At 41.8% G+C, this 21,098-nt stretch overlaps 1 protein-coding gene and 1 pseudogene across 2 annotated transcripts in view; one reads left to right on the top strand and one right to left on the bottom strand.

The window, feature by feature from the left end:
- LOC307181423 (ferritin light chain-like) overlaps window positions 1–5,531 on the top strand; it is a 31,547-nt pseudogene extending 26,016 nt beyond the window's left edge. The window contains exon 2 of the transcript in view: window positions 1,932–5,531. The product of the transcript in view is annotated as a ferritin light chain-like (transcript). The remainder of the gene's footprint in view (window positions 1–1,931) is intronic.
- A 9,906-nt stretch (window positions 5,532–15,437) lies between these two features.
- LOC307181424 (UDP-N-acetylglucosamine--peptide N-acetylglucosaminyltransferase 110 kDa subunit-like) lies at window positions 15,438–19,442 on the bottom strand. The gene has a single exon (XM_079946626.1). It carries the CDS (start codon window positions 19,042–19,044, stop codon window positions 15,904–15,906), a length of 3,141 nt encoding a protein of 1,046 aa, XP_079802752.1. The 5' UTR covers window positions 19,045–19,442; the 3' UTR covers window positions 15,438–15,903.
- Window positions 19,443–21,098: the final 1,656 nt, after the last annotated feature.

Raw genomic sequence — 21,098 nt, 5'->3', positions numbered from 1 at the left:
CCCAACATAACAACTTCAAAAGAGAACATACTAATTCAATGCATATGTTAATTTCAAAAAAAGGCCAGTCACAATACTTAAATGGTATATATCTTAACTATATTATTCTAAGTATCCAGCTATACCAGATGGACTAGCAAGATTTTCTGTACATTCAACCTTATTTAAGACAGTAAATCTTATAATAAGACAGTTAGAAAAAGAAAAAAAAACAAACCTCAACTACAGTTGGATATTCTCATAGGAAGATGAGGTGCAAATATGCAGCAGCGGTTCAAAAGCTTAAGCAGTGGCACCTAAATTTGGTTGTGCATTAGAATCATCTGAAGCACTTTTTAAAAACCCTCACACTGACGGTTGGTCATCGTAGACCAATAAAATCATTTTAAATCTCCTCAGACGATGCCAATGTCTAGCCAGAACTGAGAACCAGCGGACTAAGCAGAAGGGGATGTTTCTACAAAGATCTCTTAACAATAAGTCCTTTCACCCAATCAGATTTACCTCCCCGCAAAGGGCTAAAGAACGCTAGTGTTGTCCATACTTGCTTAGCTTTAATTAGCACTTGTGACTTGCCCAAAACCTAGATCATGTTTCCCCTAAATTTCATGTTATTCCCTACGTTTTTCAAACCCAGGGCTAAGGGGTTTGCCAGGATGAGATTTTAAGTGCTCACACAGGGGAAGTCCCTGGCAAACCAGGACAGCGGTCCCTCTACATTGAAATGTAAAGCATCCTAAATAACCCTGCCACTGCTCCCAGATCCTAGTCTGTGCCAACCAGTGGAGAAAAGGCATTCTCCATTACTACCACGGCAAATGCTGCTGTACTTGCCTTGGCTGGTCCCTATCTTTTCCAGGCACCAATCCCCTTCACCTGCTGGTGGACGCTTTGGCCAGCTGACAATGCAGATATTTTCAAACTTTAAGGTGAATAAAAATCATCTGGAGGGCCTGTTGTAACAGAGATCACTGAGCCCCACCAGAGTTGCTGATCCCATAGGGCTGGGACAGGGCCCTAAAACTTGAATATCTGACACATTATCAGGGGACGCTGGTAAAACTGGTCAGGTTGTTACCGAATGCAGGTTCGTCTGTCTGAAGCACAGTGAGGCCAAACAAACCTAAAGGCTGGAGTCTGGAGCAGAGAAAGGTTTATTGCAGGATCGAGCAAGGAGAGGGGTGGCCCGAGTTCCAAAACACCCTGAAATCTCCAAAGGATTTCAGCAAAGCATTTTTAAAGGCCAGGTGAGGGAGGGACGTCCCAGGGAATGTGATCAGCTCGTGCACAATCCTCTGATTGGTTGATGTTGAGGCCACAGGGCAGGCAACATTATCCATCCTTAGGTGCCAGAAGGTCTGGGGGCTACGTGCTCATGATCATCAAGGAGTTAATTTCTTCCATTGGGTGGTGGTTTTTAGCATCTGAAAACTCAAGAAATATGCCTGAGATACTATTATCTGAGTACTTCAGAGAGGAACTACAGCAGAGGATATGGGGGATGGGTCTGTCCTAGGAAGGCCCCATAGGGTACTGCTTGGTTACAAGGTGACCATACTTTGAGAACCACTGCTCTAGTGGCTTGGAATGTTCAGAAAGTAATGGAAGAATCCCTTCCCAGGTCTAGATTCTAGTATCGCCAGCTATTTTGGTGGGGGGAAGGGTAAGTTTTGTCCTTGCTTGGACTTCTTGTTCATTTATATCAAAGCCTATTTGAGGCAGTGCGCTCGGCAGTCCTGCAGTTCTGTCTTTTGCTTCAACAGTGTTTGGAATGAACAGACCCAGGGACGCTCCTTGCTCCAGCCCCCGACCACCCTCCAACCTTTCTTCCTGTCGCAACCTTTGGAATCAGCCACTCAGCTATCCTCAGCCTCCAGGACAGGCCAACACCGTTTTTTGAGCTTAGCTCCTTATCACTGATCAACCACGAGTTCCCAGGTTCGTCAGAATTATTCCATCGAGGTGGAGGCCGCCGTCCACCGCCTGTTCAACATGCATCTGGGGACACTTACCTCTCTCTGAGCTTCTATTTCGACAGCAACAATGGGACTCTGGACAGTGTGGGCCACATTTTTCGCCAACTGGCTGAGGAGAAGTGTGAGGGCGCCCAGCGTCTCTTGAAAATGCAAAACCAGTGCTGTGGCCGCGCCCTCTTCCAGGATGCGCGGAAGCCTTCTCAAGATGAGTGGGGTAAAACCCAGGACGCTGTGGAAGCCGCCATTCTTAGGGAGAAGAGCCTGCACCAGGCACTATCACATCTGCGCGCCCTGGCTTCCGCCCGCGCAGACTCCCACCTCTGTGACTTCCTGGAGAGCCGCTTCCTGGAGGAGCAGGTGAAACTCATCAAGAAGATGGGCGACCACCTGACCAACCTCCGCAGGCTGGCTGGTCCGCAGGCTGTGCTGGGCGAGTATCTCTTTGAAAGGCTCACCCTCGAGCACAAACAGGAGTCTCTGAAGTCCAGCCGCCTCTGAGGAGCCCCTCTGGCATCAGAGCTTCTGCCTGAAGCCCTGCTCTGCAGCTACTAGGCAGCTTTGTAACCGCCCTGGAGCCCTCTCCCAAGCCTTGGACCAAATGGAAACAATAACGCTTTTTGCAGAAGGAAAAAAAAAGCCTATTTGAAACACAAACAGAATAAAGAGGAAAAAAAGAAATATATATATATATATATATATATATCTATAAGTATATATATATATATTCATGTTTTTTTTCTTTTTTAAAAAATTTATTTTACTGAAGTATAGTTGATATACAATGTTGTGTTAGTTTATGCTGTACAACAAAGTGATTCAGTTATACATATATATAATTTTTCATATTCTTTTCCATTATGGTTAATTACAGGACATTGACTATAGTTCCCTGTACTATACAGTAGGACCTTGTTGTTTATCCACCATATATATAATAGGTTACCTCTGCTAATCCCAAACTCCCAATCCATCACTCCCCCACCTCCCCCTTCCCCTCGGGAACCACAAGTTTGTGTGCTATGTCTGTGAGTCTGTTTCTGTTTCATGGATAAGTTCATTTGTATCATATTCTAGATTCCACATATAAGTGGTACCTTATGGTATTTGTCTTTCTCCTTCTCACTTACTTCATTTAGTATAATAGTCTCTAGGTCCAGCCATGTTGCTGCAAATGGCATTATTTCATTCTTTTTTATAGCTGAGTAGTATTCCATTTTATATATATCACATCTTCTTTATCCATTCATCTGTGAGTGGACATTTAGGTTGTTTGCATGTCTTGGCTATTATAAATAGTGCTGCTGTGAACATAGGGGTGCATGTATGTTTTCGAATTATAGTTTTGTCCAGATATTTGCCCAGGAGTAAGATTGCTGGATCATATGGTAGCTCTATTTTTAGCTTTTTGAGGAACTGTCATAGTGTTTTCCATAGTGGTTGCACCAATTTACATCCCCACCAACAGTGTAGAAGTAAGTCAGAAAGAGAGAGACAAATACCGTATGCTAACACATATATATGGATTTAAGAAAAAAAAATGTCATGAAGAACCTAGGGATAAAACAGGAATAAAGACACAGACTTACTAGAGAACGGACTTGAGGATATGGGGAGGGGGAAGGGTAAACTGTGACAAAGCGTGAGAGAGGCATGGACATATATTCATGTTCTTTTAACACATGAATTGCCCCACTTTATCTGTGTGAAATAAGTTTGTTCCCGTTATTGGGCTGCTTCTCAAGCTTTGCTGCTCATTTGAATTACCTAAAGAGCTTTTAAGAAAAACATTGGTGTCTGGGTCCCAGCCCCAGAGATTTTGATTCAGTAGGTCTAGGGAGGAGCCTGGGCACAGGGAGGTCTCAGAGTTCCCCAGGTGATTCTAATGTGCAGCAACTTTGGGAACCACCTCTTGGCTTCAATCCAGCTAGTGATCAGATATTAAATCTAAGACACATGGGCTAGTGCGTGAGCTCTAGGAAGATTCGTGCCAGGGGAAATGATCGATAGTTGTGTTACTTCTCTGAAATGGACTGAAATTTCCAATTAGCATGAACAGGGGAGGGTGAATGGGTGAATGCAATAAGGTGTATCATTTACGTATTGCCCTATGTGTATGGCTAGAAGCTTTTGCAACTGAGGTCTGCCCTACTTTTCATGCTAATGGTAATGCTTGTCCTCCTAATGCAGCTGTAAACTTTATAAGCCCATAGGTAGACAGCATCACAAAATATTTACCCCTCCCCACTGGCCCACTCTCAAGCTTCTCTCCCCTTCCCCAATACACAAATGTACGTCAATGCTCTTGAGACCACTATCAACATATTGACCTTCAATTCTTCTACTTTGCAGCTTCCCTCTTATCAGGAGATGTCAGCATTTAGTGCAAGGACAAATGCTTGCCTCTTGGTGAGTAATGTAGGCAATGCCTCCAAGAGACAAATAGCCCTTAGGGAGGGGGAAAAAGTCTTTCAAAAATGTTGATGCCCAGAGGAGGCATTTTCAGTCATCTCAGCTTAGAGGTCAAATATCCAAAATTAAAAAGGTTAAAAAAAAGAAAAAGAAGAAAGCAAGGAAGAAAAGAAGGAAACAATTTTCTTATCTCATAGTAATAAGGCAGTTTTCCTTAAAAAAAAAAGACTTAAGCCTTAAATTCTCTTTCCTAATCAAAATGTGCTTTTCCGTCTTTAGACTATTCCTCTTATATCCTGTATTATTCATGACGTTTAATTCTTGAAATAGCACATGGCTGAAAACAGAAGCTAACCTCTTGTCCACTATGAATTAAATCTTCTTTTCCTAGGACCTGTCTACAGTGTACAATTTGGGGTTTGCCAACATAATTATTTTTTCTGAAATAAGTTACAGCATTTTGCCTTTTCAATATATAGTTATACAATATATTGTTAACACAACATAGTTAATAGAGTCAATATAGTAAATACAACTATAACACACGTGATATGATGCCACTGGTGATTTTCTTCATCCATGTAATTCTGAAATTTGACAGTATAGTTTTCATATTCTAATGAGCTGAGTATTACCTTTGCAAGGATAGAACAATAAAATAAATTCATAATATTCTTGTGAGGTTTGCCCCTGGGGTGGATTACCATAACGGGGGGATATTTGAGCCTTTCCCCAAGTCATTAAAAAACCTCCAGCGAGCAGCCCCTTGTCCTCTCCAGGGAGTGGGGGGAAAGGATCTTTAATCATAATAATCCTGGGGGGAGAAATCTCAGAAATAAGACATCTGCTTCTGTGCCTTGTTGTTTTGCAGAATAGCAATGATTGCTTTAGCAGCTTCTATTGCCATGTGTGTACAATAAGTAAATGAACATAAAATTGAATGAACGCATAAAAGAAGGATAAACCCACCCAGCTTAACAAATCCACTCTCTCACCTGCTGTGCCCTGAAACATGAAAGAAAGAATCACGGGATCATAAGGATTAATAAAATAACAGTCTCTGTTAACAATATTGACAGAAGGTATAGGAAAATTTGTCTGATGTGGGACCAACAGCTTAACTGCTTAATCCTTTTTTTTTTTTTTAAGGGCAACGCATTCATTTATTGTTTAAAGATTGCAAGACAACTTCTGAATTTCTGTAGCACAGTTTAAATGTTTTACTTTTTTGATAAATCAGAGTATAACAGAAAAAACAATTCGTTTCCAGTAATATCTATATCTCTATTCAGAATTAAGTCTTCCACAGACATGTAACCTGGAAACAAAATCCTGTTACAATAAGCAAAGCTTCAACAGAGCTGCTACTTTTCGGGCCAGGGAAAGGTTCATCCCTATAGGAGGAGGATGTGCTATGTAAAATGGCTGCAAGGTCACAGCCTTGAGGGCGCTGGAAGTCTATTATCCTATCCCACATTAAGTAGTTTGGTGAACTTCCAACGTCCGTTCATCTGCAACCAAGCTGGCAAACTTTAACTGATATTTCAAGCAGGTAAAAAATAAATTAAAAGAAATCCTTACACTGATGTTCCTTGATTCACACTGTTAAATGGTTCATTAACATGTAATTCTGGCTAAGAATTACATTTGAGACTCCTTGCTCAGATTTTGGTTAACAGTACAAATCTTTGAGAAATTCAAGTTCTTATTAATCAATAATTTGTCAGCTAGGCTACATTCAGGCATCAGCTGCAACTACACAATAGGTGCACTGCCTCAGCGCTTTGGAAAGACATAATCTAGAACACTACTAGCAGACAAAATATCTGTTACTAGACAGCACAGGTGCAGTACAGCAAGACAAAGACATATATTCATGTGTGCCGCGGACCAGCCGGAGAAAGAGGATTTCACCGCCCAGGGTCAGAAGGGAAGGGGTAAGGAACTGAAGTAGCACCGACGAATGGGGTCAGAAGGCCGAAGACAATTGATGGTTGCAAGGCAAATTTTATTGCGCTACAGTTGCAGATTATCTAGACTAGAAAAAGGAAGGTTGCCAGATGGTGGTTTACATTACCTACAGACTGTCTCGGCTCAAGGTTAACTTCCCTGGGAGGAAACCCATAAACCCAGAAGCATCAAAAATAACCTGCATGTGCAGGGGGAAGACAGCTTTGCTTGTCTCATTTTACATTCTTTCTGATCTCTGGGCCCTGGTGATTTATCTCCCATGGAATGGAACAAGGAGGGGAACAAGTAGGGACAGTCCCTTCGAGCAGCGGCGGCATGCCTGGCATGTCCTTACCTGCTCTCAAGGCTGACTGCTTCCCACAGGTCTTTTTTATTTTTTAACTTTTGCTGCAAAATAATTCCATGAAGTTTAGTGCCGAGAGTAGTGTACTGTTGCATGAGGATACGAAACAGACATGAGATTATTATCAATAATAGGCAAATTATGGCCAGGGTAATAAATCCTGACAACCTTCCAGTAATCCAAGACTGAGGGTTTAACCACTTTAAATGATCCAGTAAAGTTTGAATTACATCTTCTGGCGAAACATCATCAAGATGTGTATTTTGTATATCCTGAATTTCAGCATTTAATTTCTTAAGATCAAGACTAATATTATTATCTGACCAAACACTCAGCAGATGCATTTTTACTTTTTCCCATTCCCAAATACAGTCACTGTACTTTTAAGGAGTAACACACATCCATGTATACTTTGCATGACAAGCTAAACGCATCCTCAATTTTAATGCTGCCATCTGATCTCCAATCCCCAAAATTGCGTTTTTAAATTCATCTAACTTGTTATTAATCCGTAAATATATGTGACTTTGTAAAGATAAAGCAAGACTGGTATGTTGAGATAACTGATTAGCAAAGTGAGCATGATTAATACTCTGTGAAAGAGCAAGACCGGCAGTAGCCACAGTAGCAGACAGAGCAGCCGACGCAAGTAAACTTACTATTAGCCACCCAAGAAAGCGTCTCCTCTGCAAGGCTTTAGAGACTTCCACCCATGCCTGTACTCCAGTATCTTCATACCAAGGTTCTCTCAGATGTACAGGCACCATAACATACATGGGTTGCTTTAGTATAAGCACAGATTGCGTTCCTGCAGAAGGGAACATACAACTGCTAAAAATACAATTAACACAGCTAATATTATATCCTCCTTTGGAAGAATTACCAATGTTAATAGAACCACACAAACGTGTATATGGAGAAGCAACACAAGTTATAACAGGTGTATTGGAATAAGTTAGAGCTAGTTTCCATATATCCCAGTTCTTTTGAAATGTGATAAACCTATCTATGATGGGAAAAGAAGAGATAAGAATTGACACCTTGGTATAATCTATAGTACACCATATTTGGTTATTATTCCAAGATGCATTGCAATGTTCAAAATTGGATCCAGGAAAGTTAACGGTCGTAAGGGGAGGCAATTGATTTTTTGATTTTCTGTTAAGCATAGTAACCTTACGTCCAGCTATAAGTATCCCTTGTCCTCCAAGTAAACGCTTCATACAGAAATAATTTCCTGAATCTTCACCTGTAACCTTGGCTATAGTAATAGCGGAATCCCTAAGTGGTGAGGCGTATGAGATTCGACCTCTAATATTAATAGGTTGCCCATTTTATACCAAATGATGGTATCCTTAAGATCCTCTCGTCGGCTGGTAGCCGGGCATGTAAGAGTAATGTTGGTTCCTGTAAAACGAAGGATGCCTGGAGAGCCTGACAAACTAATTGATTGATCCGTTCCCTCATAAACATCTGTATGCTCATAACTAATAGCCTTTACACATCCAGTTTCCAGATTCAATGGGCTAAGACAGACAGGATGGGTACTAAACCAGTTAGTATAATTTACAGACATATTGATTTGTTTTATATTCCCAATAAGAGGCCCATAAACACTTATCATTGTAAAATACAGGAAACTCTGCTTCAGACCAAGATATGGGTTGTAATAGTGGAGGATAAGGTACATAGGCCCAGTAAGTTGCTGCATTAACAAAGGGAACACATGAAATGGTTGCCAACATAACCAAAAATAAAGTTACAGGTGTAACAGGATTATTCTGTTGTTTCACTGACTCTTGAGCTCATGAAACCAGTTGTTTAATTTGTCCCCAAGTTGGAACATCACTCCTTTGAGTCGTCCTGGCAAGTGCTCTCCTCTTCTTCTTCTTTTTCTGAATCAACACTGTCAAATTTTCAGGAGAGGTGCAGAGCTTCTTCATCTTCTGAACTAGGTGAGCTGTGGCGAGCCATCTATTTGCTTGACTAAGCGCTCAGGAAGCCAGCAAGGTCCAGGCACTGATCTGGGAAGGATACACACGTGACCACGTCCCCAAATCAACACAGGATCAGGACCACGCCAAGTGCTGGTTAACGGATCTTTCCAGAGGACCTCCGGAGATTGAGAGGCCAATCTTGGCTCAGCCACCAACCTTCCCCCTGCAGAGCAGCCAAATTTGTCAACAGTGAGAACATTTAAAATAAACAGAGCATGATTTATAAGGTTATGTGGCGTTGTTCTATACAATTCCCCCCTTTTTATTTTTTCAATAGTTAGCTTTAAAGATCTATTTGCACGTTCTATAATACGTTGTCCTTGAGGGTTATATGGAATGCCTGTAATATGGGTAATTCTGTAATGAATTACAAAATGTTGCAAAAGCAGCGGGCCCATTATCTGTTTTAATAATTTTGGGAAGGTTCATGAAAGCAAAACAGTGTAATAAATGAGTGATAACGTGTTTAGTAGCTTCTCCGGTCTGTGCTGTAGCACAGAGGAAACCAGAATAAGTATCGATAGTGACATGAACAAACTGTAATTTCCCAAAAGACGGAATACGAGTAACATCCATTTGCCATAAATGTCTAGGTAATAATCCACGAGGATTAACAACATAATGTGGAACAGGAAGGTGAGGTAAGCATTGTGGGCATTGCTTAACAATTTGTGGGGCGGCTTCACCAGTAAGGGAAAATTGTGCGTGCAATGTAGCCGCCGACTGACGGTGTAAAGCGTGCAACGGCTGTGCTGCTTGTGAAGCAGTTTGATCATAACTTACCGTAATATGAGGGTGTCCAGGACATGGACCATGAGTATCAAGAGTATGAAGATAATGAATGCAGTACATTAGCCATTCTTGACAGCATGATGAACGGAAAGGAGGAGTACGGTAAATTGGGACCTGTCCTGCTTTAGGGAAAAGAGATTGAGGAGGAGGAGTAACTTCAACTCTATTCTTGGGAGGAAAATGTACAGGATAAAGATCACGTTTAGATCGAGTTAAAACATCTGCAGTCGCATTAAGTTTAGTCAATGGACCAGGCAAGTTAGAATGAGCACGGATATACAGACCTGCAACAGGACCATCATGGGAACGAATAAGCTGTTGAAGCAAACAAAAAGAGGATGATAATTCAGGGTCATTAGTATGTCCTATGCTCGCAGTCTCCAGAAGAAATCACAAGCTAATAAGATATTTACTATCAGAAAACAAATTAAAAGATATAGAAGGCAAATGTTTAAAAGACATAATGACAGCATACAGTTCAACACGTTGAGCTGAAGTCAAGGAAGTTTCTTTAACGAGGTTTGTTCTGTGGTCAATGATTACAGTAGCCACTCCTGAAGAAGAACCGTCCGTAAAAACCAAAGGTACATGAGGAACAGGCTGTTGCCTAATTATAGAAGGAAAGATATGAGTTAAGTTTGCTGAATTGGATCAATTTATCAGCAGGGTAATGGCGTTCCAAGGTACCTGAAAATCCTGCAAGAGCAAGACCCCATTCATTACTATGTTGAAAAAGCCAATTTTGTTGACTAACTGAATAAGGGATAATAATTTGAGAAGGTTCTATACTTATAGGTTGTAAGCATCTAGTTCTACCTTGCATTATTAAATTACTAATAAGTTCATAATAAGGGTTAATAACTTTAGAGGGTGTAGTTTTCATATGAATCTATTCAATAATTCCAACAGTTTGCCATAAGACGGCAGTAGTCACGTGAGGAGTTGGACAAATTATTAAGAAAATTGGAAGGTGAGTATGAATTCTAGTTAATTGTGTAGAACTGATAGATCTACTGACTATTTGTAAAGCTTGAAATCCTTCTGGAGTCATAGAGCGTGAAGAAGAAGGATCTGAGTCACCTTTAAGAATATCAAACAAAGGCTGTAATTGAGCAGTAGTAAGTTTTAAGGAAGGCCTTAGCCAATTAATATCTCCAAGTAATTTTTGAAAAGCATTTCATGTTTTTAAATTATCAACTCGAATTTGCAGTTTTTGAGGCCTAATAGTAGTGTTATCAATATATTTTCCCAAATATAAAAATGGAGATTGTCTTTGAATTTTTTTGAGGCAGTGACCAAGCCAAATGATTGTAAGGACTGTTGTAAAAATGGAAAAGCAGTCTCTAATAAAGAAATATTATCAGTGGCTAAAAGCATATCATCCATATAATGTATGAGATATAACGATGGAAACCTTTTTCTCACAGGAGTCAAGGCCTGAGCCACATATTTTTGGCATAATGTAAGACTATTTGCCATGCCCTGAGGCAATACTTTCCATTGAAATCTCCTCATGGGTTCCTTAAAATTTAAGGAAGGCAAGCTAAAAGCAAAATGTTTTCTATCTTCAGGAAACAAAGGAATAGTGAAAAAACAATCTTTTAAATCTATAACTAAAAGATGATAATTGTGTGGTATGGCTGTTGGAGAGGGTAGGCCTGGTTGAAGAGCTCCCATTATTAGCATAGTTTTATTAACAGCTCTTAGATCCTGTAATAACCTACATTTTCCAGATTTTTTCTTGATAATAAAAATAGGAGTATTCCAAGGACTACTGGAAATTTCTAAATGCCCTAATTGTTCCAGTACTAATTCTTCTGCAGCTTCTCATTTCTCCTTTGTGAGGGGCCATTGGTCCACCCATACAGGGTCATCAGTCAGCCAAGTAATTGGATCAGCAGTGAGTGGAGAATCCAAGGCGCCTAAGAAAAACCCAAACCTTGTCTATCATTTTTTATTTTCACATCAATAGGACTGACAGTTCCTTGTTGATTTGTTCCCAGCCCTTTTGTGGGAAGAAATCCTTGATACAACATCATATTAGAGACTTGAGAGTTTGGACTATAAAGTAATACTCCCATTTCTTTTAATATATCTCGGCCCCAGAGGTTTAAAGGCAGCCCAGGCAAAACATGAGGCTGGAAATATCCTGAATGGCCCTCACTATCTTGCCATAAAAAAAAACTGACTACTTTGCATAGGAGAAGAACTTTGTCCTATTCCGTGAAGTTCTGTAATAGTAGGACTAATGGGCCAACGTTTAGGCCAGTGTACCTGCGTCATAACAGAGACATCAGCTCCAGTGTCTAACAAACCTGAAAAAACCTTTCCATTAATGGTTCATTTCATTTCTGGACGTTCTTTCCCTATCTTCTGAATCCAGTAGGCAGCATTAGACGATCCAAAAGCCTTTGTTTCTCTCTTTTGATGTTGTAAAATTTGTCCATGAGGTACAAAGGGCAAAAGTAGCAATTGTGCAATTTTATCACCAGGAGAAATAGTTATTATATTTTTAATAGTTTGTGCCATGACTTTTATTTCTCCTTCGTAGTCAGAATCTATGACTCCTGGCATAACAGTTAAACCTTTCATGGCGACGCTACTTCTTCCCAATAATAGTCCCATCAAACCCTTGGGTAAAGGTCCACAGATGCCCGTAGAGAGGGCCTGAGGACCCATTTCAGGAGTTAATACATATCGGGCGGAGGTACTGAGCTCCAGTCCTGCGCTTCCTGGTGTTGCTCTGGAGAGCGAGGATATTGTATGTTTTTGTTTTTGGTTAATGTCTGATTGATAATTTGAGGAGGATACACAGACATTGCCCTTATTATTTGTTGGGGCCGGGGAAGGCCCCGGGAGGAGTTCCCCGACAGTGGTGGCCCATCCTTGTGGGCCACTGAGCAACAATCTTGTGCCCAATGTTTTCCCCTATTGCATGTAGGGCATAAACCAGGGATTTTCTGACCATCTGGAGGTTTCTGAGTAGGGAAGGAAGGACTAGGGTTAGAATTAAAAGATCTACATTCTCTAGCAAAAGGACCTGCCCTTTCCGCATTTAAAACAAGTCTTTGTTTTCTTTTGATTGTTTTTAAACCCCACGTCAGTTAATGCTGCAGCCACAGCAGCACCCTGTATATAAGTAGGCCCAATGTCTGCACAAAGGCGAATATAATCCTCCAATGTTCCCCGTTTTCTCCAAGGTCGAATCGCAGCCTGACACTCATTATTAGCATTTTCAAAAGCAAGTTGCTTAACTACAATTGTACCAGTGAGTCCGTCCACAATGAGTCTCCCCACCGCCTGTGACAACCTATCTACAAAATCAGCGTATGGTTCATCAGGTCCCTGTCTAAGTTTTGAAAGATCTTCAGTTTTGTGTGTAGAAGGACATTTCCTCCAGGCTTGTAATGCCAAATGATTTATTTGAGGATAAGCAACAAAGGGATAAGTTAATTGATCTTGTAAAGAAAGATATTGTCCTTCCCCAATCAGCATATGATAATCAACTGGAATATTATGGGCAGCATTCTTTTCTGCTTGTTCAGCAGCCCGTTCATAAAAATCAAACTTCCATATTAAATAATCTCCACCATTTAAACAAGCTCGTGCAATAGACTTCCAATCAGCGGGGGGAAGAGCTTCTCCTGTCAACCATAGCAGTAGTAAAAGGAGCAGTGGGCCCATATTGAGCACAGGCAGATTTTCAATCTTTCAAAACTTTCAAAGGGAGAGCCTGATGCTCCCTAGTAGCTTGTTGAGGATTATTAGGACCAGGTCTTTCTATGACGGGACAACAGAAAATAGGATCTTCTCCTCGTTTTATGGCTCCTTGTACAGCGCGCTGCAAGGGACTCAGCATTTTTACAGATGTAGATTTTTGAGGAAGACAGTCCTTATTAACCTGCAGCTTTTTCACTGACTTATCTATCACAGCCATTAGAAAACCATCCTCAGGATAGTTCTCTCTTTTATGTTTACAAGCCTCATCTGTTAAGTCAAAATGTTCCTCTTCATCTAAACTATTGAAATTAATTAGCTCTTTCGGTTTAGGAAGTGGCGACACAGTAGTTAATACAGTCTCTCCTTCTGTCAGAGGCTTATGTTTTTCTGACTTTACATTCAAATCAACACTATCATGAGAAGAATCTAAACATATTTTTATCAGATTCCACAAACTATATGTAACAACAGGAGTATGAGTAGGCCCTCGAGACTCGTAATAATTTTTTAAATCTTCTCCAACTTTCTGCCAGATTTCTATGTCACCAGAGCCACCATCAGGAAACCAGGGAGATACACCATGGATATGCTGTAAAAATTCAGTCAACAATAAAGTTCAGAAACTTTATTACCCCGAGCTTTAAGCATCAAAAGTAAAACCTGAGCAAATAATTCATACATCTTTGAGCCCTTTTGCCCCATCTTATTTTACTTCTGACTATTGCCTTATGCCGCTATTCGTTTCACTTTTACTGGTGGCCACACATATTTTGCATAAGCGTTCTCTTACCTGCACTTTCTTTTTCTTTTAATTGCCTTCACGCTTCAGGTCCCTGTTCGAGTGCCACTTGCCGCGGACCAGCCGGAGAAAGAGGATCTCACCGCCCAGGGTCAGAAGGGAAGGGGTAAGGAACTGAAGTAGCACCGACGGGTGGGGTCAGAAGGATCAAGACAACTGATGGTTGCAAGGCAAATTGTATTATGCTACAGTTGCAGATTATCTAGACTAGAAATCGGAAGGTTGCCAGATGGTGGTTTACATTATCTACAGACTGTCTCGGCTCAAGATAAACTTCCCTGGGAGGAAACCCATAAACCCAGAAGCATCAAAAATAACCTGCATGTGCAGGGGGGAGACAGCTTGCTTGTCTCATTTTACATTCTTTCTGATCTCTGGGCCCTGGTGATTTATCTCCCATGGAATGGAACAAGGAGGGGAACAAGTAGGGACAGTCCCTTCGAGCAGCGGCCGCATGCCTGGCATGTCCTTACCTGCCCTCAAGGCTGACTGCTTCCCACACGTATGTTGCCTTGTTTAAGCCTCAAGCCCTCGATCCTTTGTTGAAATACAATAATTTCATTCCTATGGTTTTCAATACCAAAAACTCAACCTCCAGGAGGGCTAAAGTCTAATTTGTACTCCAAACCAAGTAGCAGTGCAGTTCGCTACTACTGAGACTGAATCCATAAAGACTTCAAGACCACGTCCAGAAGACAAGTTATTATATATAATACCCTAGAAGGTCTGAAGCATAATTATCATATACATAGCTGGTCCTTCAGAGCTTTTTACCTATAACATGTTTTTTGATGAAAGTTATTTAATGTACTGGAGATAACTGTGACTTACTGATCAAATATTTGAATACTTATACTTACCTGGGATTTCATTTCTGCTGAAAGAAAAAGGAAGAACAGGACTCACTAAAACAAACAAACAAACATTAGAAATGAAAGTAAAAATCTTAACACACACTATCACTTTTGGAAGCAGCATAGAGGGGCAGTCAACGGTAAAACACTGGTGAAATAGGTCAAAACTCTAGGCCAAAAATCCATTATTATTATCATCAGTGACAGTACCACAACTGTGCCCTTCAGAATTAATAATCACTCCTAAGAATCTTCATTTGGCACCAGATGATGCGGTTAAGAGAAACACTCTGGGAGGTTTTGAATCAGACTTGTTTTTTTGTTAGCCAAGTTACAGGAGAATTTTTAAAGTGGGGGGAAGGGAAGAAGGAAACGGACCAGGAAAAGAATTTAAGCCATCATCTATAAACCAACAAAGCACTGATAGTTCCGAACATTATGTCAGACACTAAAATGACTGATATAAGCTCAAGTGGTTTACAAAACCTATAAAAAGACTACACCAGCAAAGTCCCCATTTATCTGTAGAGTTCAGAAACTAAAACAAGGGATATTTTAGCTTAAAAGCTTATCTCAAGAGAATCATACACACTTCACATGAATAAAAATACCTGAAACCAAACATTTTTAAAAGCTCCAATACCCAAAATATAAAGAAAAATATTAATTCAGAAGACTCAATCAATCCATGATAATCACAAAACGGCTGGGCAATCTCTATCTCCCTTCCACACTAACCATCCATCCCATGGAAGACCAAGGGAGATCAGACCTTCCAGACTTACCTTCCAGACCTTCCAGACACCTGGCTGCTGCAAAATTCTATGGAGACTCCTTGTGGAACAGCAGTTTCCCATCTCTTGTGTCTCTCCCTATCATGATCATGATCATGCAGGAAGCAAGTCTGGCTGTGCTATTTCTTATCATTGTCTGTCACCCATCTGCAGCATGGTATTGTACAGATAAGGAAAAAGTAGTTCCCTTTCCCCCAGAAGGTTGAGGCTCAGGTACAGGGTAATTCTCCTGTGCACACAGTCATTATTTAGGCCGACTCAGTGACTTCAACAGGCTTAATCATGTGATCAGGTTTGTTGCCAGCTGCGTAATGCTCCCACATCTGTAGATAGAGCCGCTCTAGGTCCATTGTGTATTGCTTGGTGTTGAACAGAGGGCTAGATGTTCTCTGCTTCCAGACTTTGCCACGAATTTTCTTCAGGTATTCTAGATCAGTTCCCAGTTTCACAGCTATGTCTTCATATTCTTGTCTATTTTGAGCAATAAGCTCAAGACAGCCTAAACAAGTGAGCTGGGAAGCTGCAACTCGGGAAGCAAGAGTCTCTCCTGGCATAGTCACCACGGGTGTCCCTGACCAAAGGACATCCATCCCTGTGGTGTGTCCATTACAGAGTGGAGTGTCCAAGCAGACATCAGCCAGCTGGCCTCTCCGAACATGTTCCTCTTTAGGAGCAACAGGTGAAAAAATGATACGGTTCTGGGGAAGGCCCATATTTTGTGCATACTGTTGAATATTAGGTTCTCCTACTGCTGGAAAACGCAACAGCCACAGTACACTATTGGGAACACGCTTCAGAATATTTGCCCACATCTGCAAAGTAGATGGGTCAATTTTATATAACTGATTGAAGTTACAGTACACAATGGCATCTTCCGGTAACCCGTACTGAGAACGTGTGGTTACAATAATGGTACGGGGAACCTCCTCTCCAGTGGCAGCCTTAATGTTGATCTGGGTAGTTGCCAGTCCATTGCTAAGACTGAATCCATTAATTGTTATCTGAATTTGTCCTCTGTTAATCATTTCAATAACTGCCTCTGCAATAGTATTCATAGGAATGACAGGCATATTAAGAGCCGTATTACTGCTGTCTGCGTTGTCTCCTCCATCAGGACATTTCATCTTGACAATCTGCACATCTGGGAGACTATCAAGAAATGCTTTGAGGTCGATGCCATTCAGCACAATCCGATTGTCATAAATGTGCCCATTGGACTTAAAATCGATGACTGCCTTCTTCTTCAGGTGAGGGAACATATTAGCATGATCGCCAATAAAGAAAGTATGGGGCATATAAGCCAGTTTCTCAGAATACTGCTCAGCAACTTCAGCAGGTGAAGTTTCCTGATCAGTGATGATATAATCCATGAAAAACACGCCACTGGTCCCAGGGTAGCCCAGCCACATTGCCTGAATAGGAGCTGGCCTGAGAGCAAAGAGTTCATTTCGAGCACCCCTGGTATAACCATTCATATTTACAAGGATGTGTATACCATCTTGATGGATGCGATCAGCTGCTTTCCCATTGCATGGAATCTGAGAAAGATCAATGAAATGATGGGCTTCTGCCATCACCTTCGCTCGGAAGTTTGTGCCATCATCTGGGCTCAGGGCATAACAGAATACCTCAAATTTATCAGGATTGTGCATGCCTGGAATAGACTGCATAAGATGAGAAGTAGGATGATTCCCAAAGTCAGAACTCACGTATCCTACACGCAGTCGACCATCACTGAGCTTCAAGTCTTTTGGATGTTCGTACGGTGGTTTATGAAGGACACCGATCTCATCCAAGCAGAGGTTCCCGTGGCTCTCAGCAATAGCCTTCCTGAAGCCATGAGAAAGAGGATAGAGCATACTATGATGAGGCTGCACAGAAGGCAACCTATTCTTCTCCAGCTGGTCAGCCACAATGCTGACCAACTTCTTCATTCGCTCATCATAGTCTGTCCAATCACAGGCAATCTGCAGGCAATGAGCCAAATCACAATAAGCGTCAGGAAAATCAGGTTCAAGCTTCAGAGCAGTGCGATAAGAAGCAATTGCTTCTGGAATATTCCCTGAATACTTGTGAATGGAAGCCAGATTGCTGTGGGCATCCGCAAGTGCAGGGTTAATCTGAATGGCACGAGTATAACACTGCAAGGCTCCCTGAACATCCTGCATCTCCTTTAGAGTGTTTCCCATGTTACAGTAGGCATCAGCAAAGGTAGGACTGATTCGAACAGCCTCCTTATAATGCATCAGAGCTTCCTGCAGTTTTCCCTGCTGCTGCAATACACTTGCTAAATTTGAATGGGCAACAGCAAACTCTGGGAAGACTTCTAATGCTTTACAATACAAGCGAACTGCCTCTTCAATGTTTCCCTGGTCTCCTTTGATATTGGCTAGGTTATTCAGAGAGTCTGCATGGGTGGGACACAGCCGCAGAGCTGTATTATAACAATCTTCTGCTTCGGCAACACTGCCCTTCTCTTCCAGAGCGTTGGCTAGGTTGCAGTAAGCATCAGGGAAATGTGGTTGCAACTCAATAGCTCGCCTGTAGGTGTCTATTGCCAGATCTATCAGGCCTTGCTCATAGTATACACAAGCCAGGTTGGCATGTACCACTGCATGATTTGGGCTCAAGCTTAGGGCACAAAGGTAAGCTGCCACAGCTCTGTCAAAAATCCGTGCCTCTTTCAAGACATTTCCTAAATTGATATAAGCATCCAGAAAATTGGGGTCAAGCGTGACAGCCTTTTCAAAGTGATGAATTGCAAGCCAAATCTCCCCTTGTGCATTGAAAACACAGCCAAGATTACTCCAAGCTACTGCAAAGTTCGGTTGCGTCTCCATTGCTTTCAAATAACATGCCTTGGCTCCTTCCAAGCGACCCAGGGCTTTGAGCAGGTTCCCCAGGTCACTGCGAACACAGTACAAATCAGGATCGCACTGAAGAGCAGAGACGTAAGCTTGTACTGCCCCTTCCATGTCGCCTGCTGCTACCAAAGCGGCTGCCAGGTTAATATAACCATCGATGAAATCTGGTTTGAGATGCAATGCATGCCGGTAATGCTCAATTGCTTCCTGCAACTGCCCTCTTTCCTTGTACACATTCCCCAAATTCGAATAGGCTTCTGCCAGAAGAGGGTTCTGTTTAATTGCCAGAGTACTAAAGTGGGCAGATCTGTCCAGCCTTCGACACTGGAAGTGTAGAGATGAAAGTAATAAAAGTACTCCAGTATTGTCTGGCTCTTGTCTCCACAGCTGCATGCAGTGTCTCTCAGCTGCCTCAAAATCTCCTGCCTGATACTCTCGATGTACCAACTCAGCTAACCCTTGGAAGGAAAGCATACGTTTCGTTGGTTCTGTGCTGTCGGCCACGTTGCCCACAGAAGACGCCATCTGGAGCTTCTGGAGAGAGTGAGAAAAGGGGGTAATTGAGTCCCGCTGCCGCCACTACTGGCAAGAATGTTTCTAGAGGTAGCAAATACGAGGGCAGCAGCCGTACCACTGCTTTGGCAGGCTTAAGCGGCGGCGACAGTTACAGGCACCGAACCTTAGGAACTCTGGTTGGCCATCTACCTCTCACGCTCTTGACATCTTAATTCTTAACCCTGCCCTCTTCCACCATTTTTCTCCTAATCAGGGAATAAAAATTACCTATACACTTGCCTTAGAAGAAATCAAAAGTCAGTAGTCCAAACACTTTTTAAAGTTTTGTTTTCTGTCCAGTTGGAAAGGAAATACATGATTGACTTTACTTCATCATTCATATAGTCAATGTGGAAAACTTTAGGGCCGTGAATTTCAATACAGTAAGATCAGAAAATTTTAAATTGGCCTTCCCAAACCACTAATAAGTAACCAATGTTGTATATAATGCTAAAATCTTAGAGACTGAGTTTGATATTTTAAAAGTTCTGAAAAGATAAGCTAATTTCTCCTCATCATACTTCTCATGCCTCAAACCTGAGTATTACTTTTTTAAAATTAAATTTATTTATCTTTATTTATTTATTTTTATTTTGGCTGCATTGGGTCTTCAATGCTGCGTGCAGACTTTCTCTAGTTGTGGCGAGCGGGGGCTACTCTTTGTTGCGGTGCCTGGGCTTCTCATCACAGCAGCTTCTATTGTTCTTCCACAACTCTATGGGTTCCTTTTTAGGTCCTATGAAGAACCCTAGAAATTAGTTCATGGAATTATAAGTTTTTGCAAAATTGTCAAAGGTGGGATATTTTAACTTCCATCAGGTAAGACCAGCGTCTCTTTCTTTGCCAATTTTCCTTCTATCATATTCCGCTATGTTGGATCATATTGGAATGGCCACAGGCTTTTTTGAAATCTGGCTAAGGAGATTTTCTTTTTTCTGTGGTACGCGGGCCTCTCACTGTTGTGGCCTCTCCCGTTGTGGAGCACAGGCTCTGGACGCACAGGCTCAGCGGCCATGGCTCACGGGCCTAGCCGCTCCGCGGCATGTGGGATCTTCCCGGACCGGGACACGAACCTGTGTCCCCTGCGTCGGCAGGTGGACTCTCAACCACTGCGCCACCAGGGAAGCCCTAAGGAGATGTTTTAAGTGAGGCTATTATGTGATTTTCAGACACCGCCATATGTAATTGACTATATACTATCGCATTACAGGAATAACTTCCAGTACTCATACTGACTACTCTACTGACTTAACCTAGCACAAGACACAGAAGCATAAGGACAAAACCCACCTTACAATATAGCCATGTCTTGCACTTCACAGCTCTCAAAGCATGTGCGTTTGAAGAAGAAAAAAACAACTGAAAAGTACAAAACCAGAAGCTAATCTGTGGAAAATTATTTCAATCATCAGGCATGTGAAAGATAAGTCAAAGATTCAGTTCTCATCAATGCTTAGTCAAAATGGAAATTTTCTTCTGTCAAGAATATACTCCAGGGGCTTCCCTGATGGCGCAGTGGTTAAGAAGCCGCCTGCCAATGCAGGGGACAAGGGTTCGAGTCCTGGTCCGGGAAGATCCCACATGTCACGGAGCAACTAAGCCGGTGTGCCACAACTACGGAACCTGCGCTCTAGAGCCCATGAGCCACGACTATTGAGCCTGCGAGCCACAACTACTGAAGCCTCCGTGCCTAGCACCCGTGCTCTGCAACAAGAGAAGCCACCGCAATGAGAAGCCTGTGCACCGCAACGAAGAGTAGCCCCCAGTCCCTGCAAGTAGAGAAAGCCTGCGCACAGCAACGAAGACCCAACACAGCCAAAAATAAATGAATGAATGAATGAATGAATGAATGAATATACTCCATCAACAATGTGTGTAATGGAATGGTATGAATGAGTATTTTATCAGAATCCCTGTAATGCACAAACCTATAGCAGTACTGAAATCAGTAATGCATTTATAATAGTAAATACTTATGAGGAAGTAATCCATAGAGGTTTTCTCAAAGTTAACAATGAAAATGA

This window comes from Stenella coeruleoalba, assembly GCF_951394435.1.
Source record: "Stenella coeruleoalba genome assembly, contig: scaffold_433, whole genome shotgun sequence".
Lineage (NCBI taxonomy): Eukaryota > Metazoa > Chordata > Mammalia > Artiodactyla > Delphinidae > Stenella > Stenella coeruleoalba.
The sequence above is the reverse complement of the archived record's forward strand: the minus strand, read 5'-3'. Positions and strand labels throughout refer to the sequence as shown.

Coding starts and splice junctions, on each gene's coding strand:
- LOC307181424 (XM_079946626.1), bottom strand. CDS start 19,044: ATGGCGTCTTCTGTGGGCAACGTGGCCGACAGCACAGAACCAACGAAA.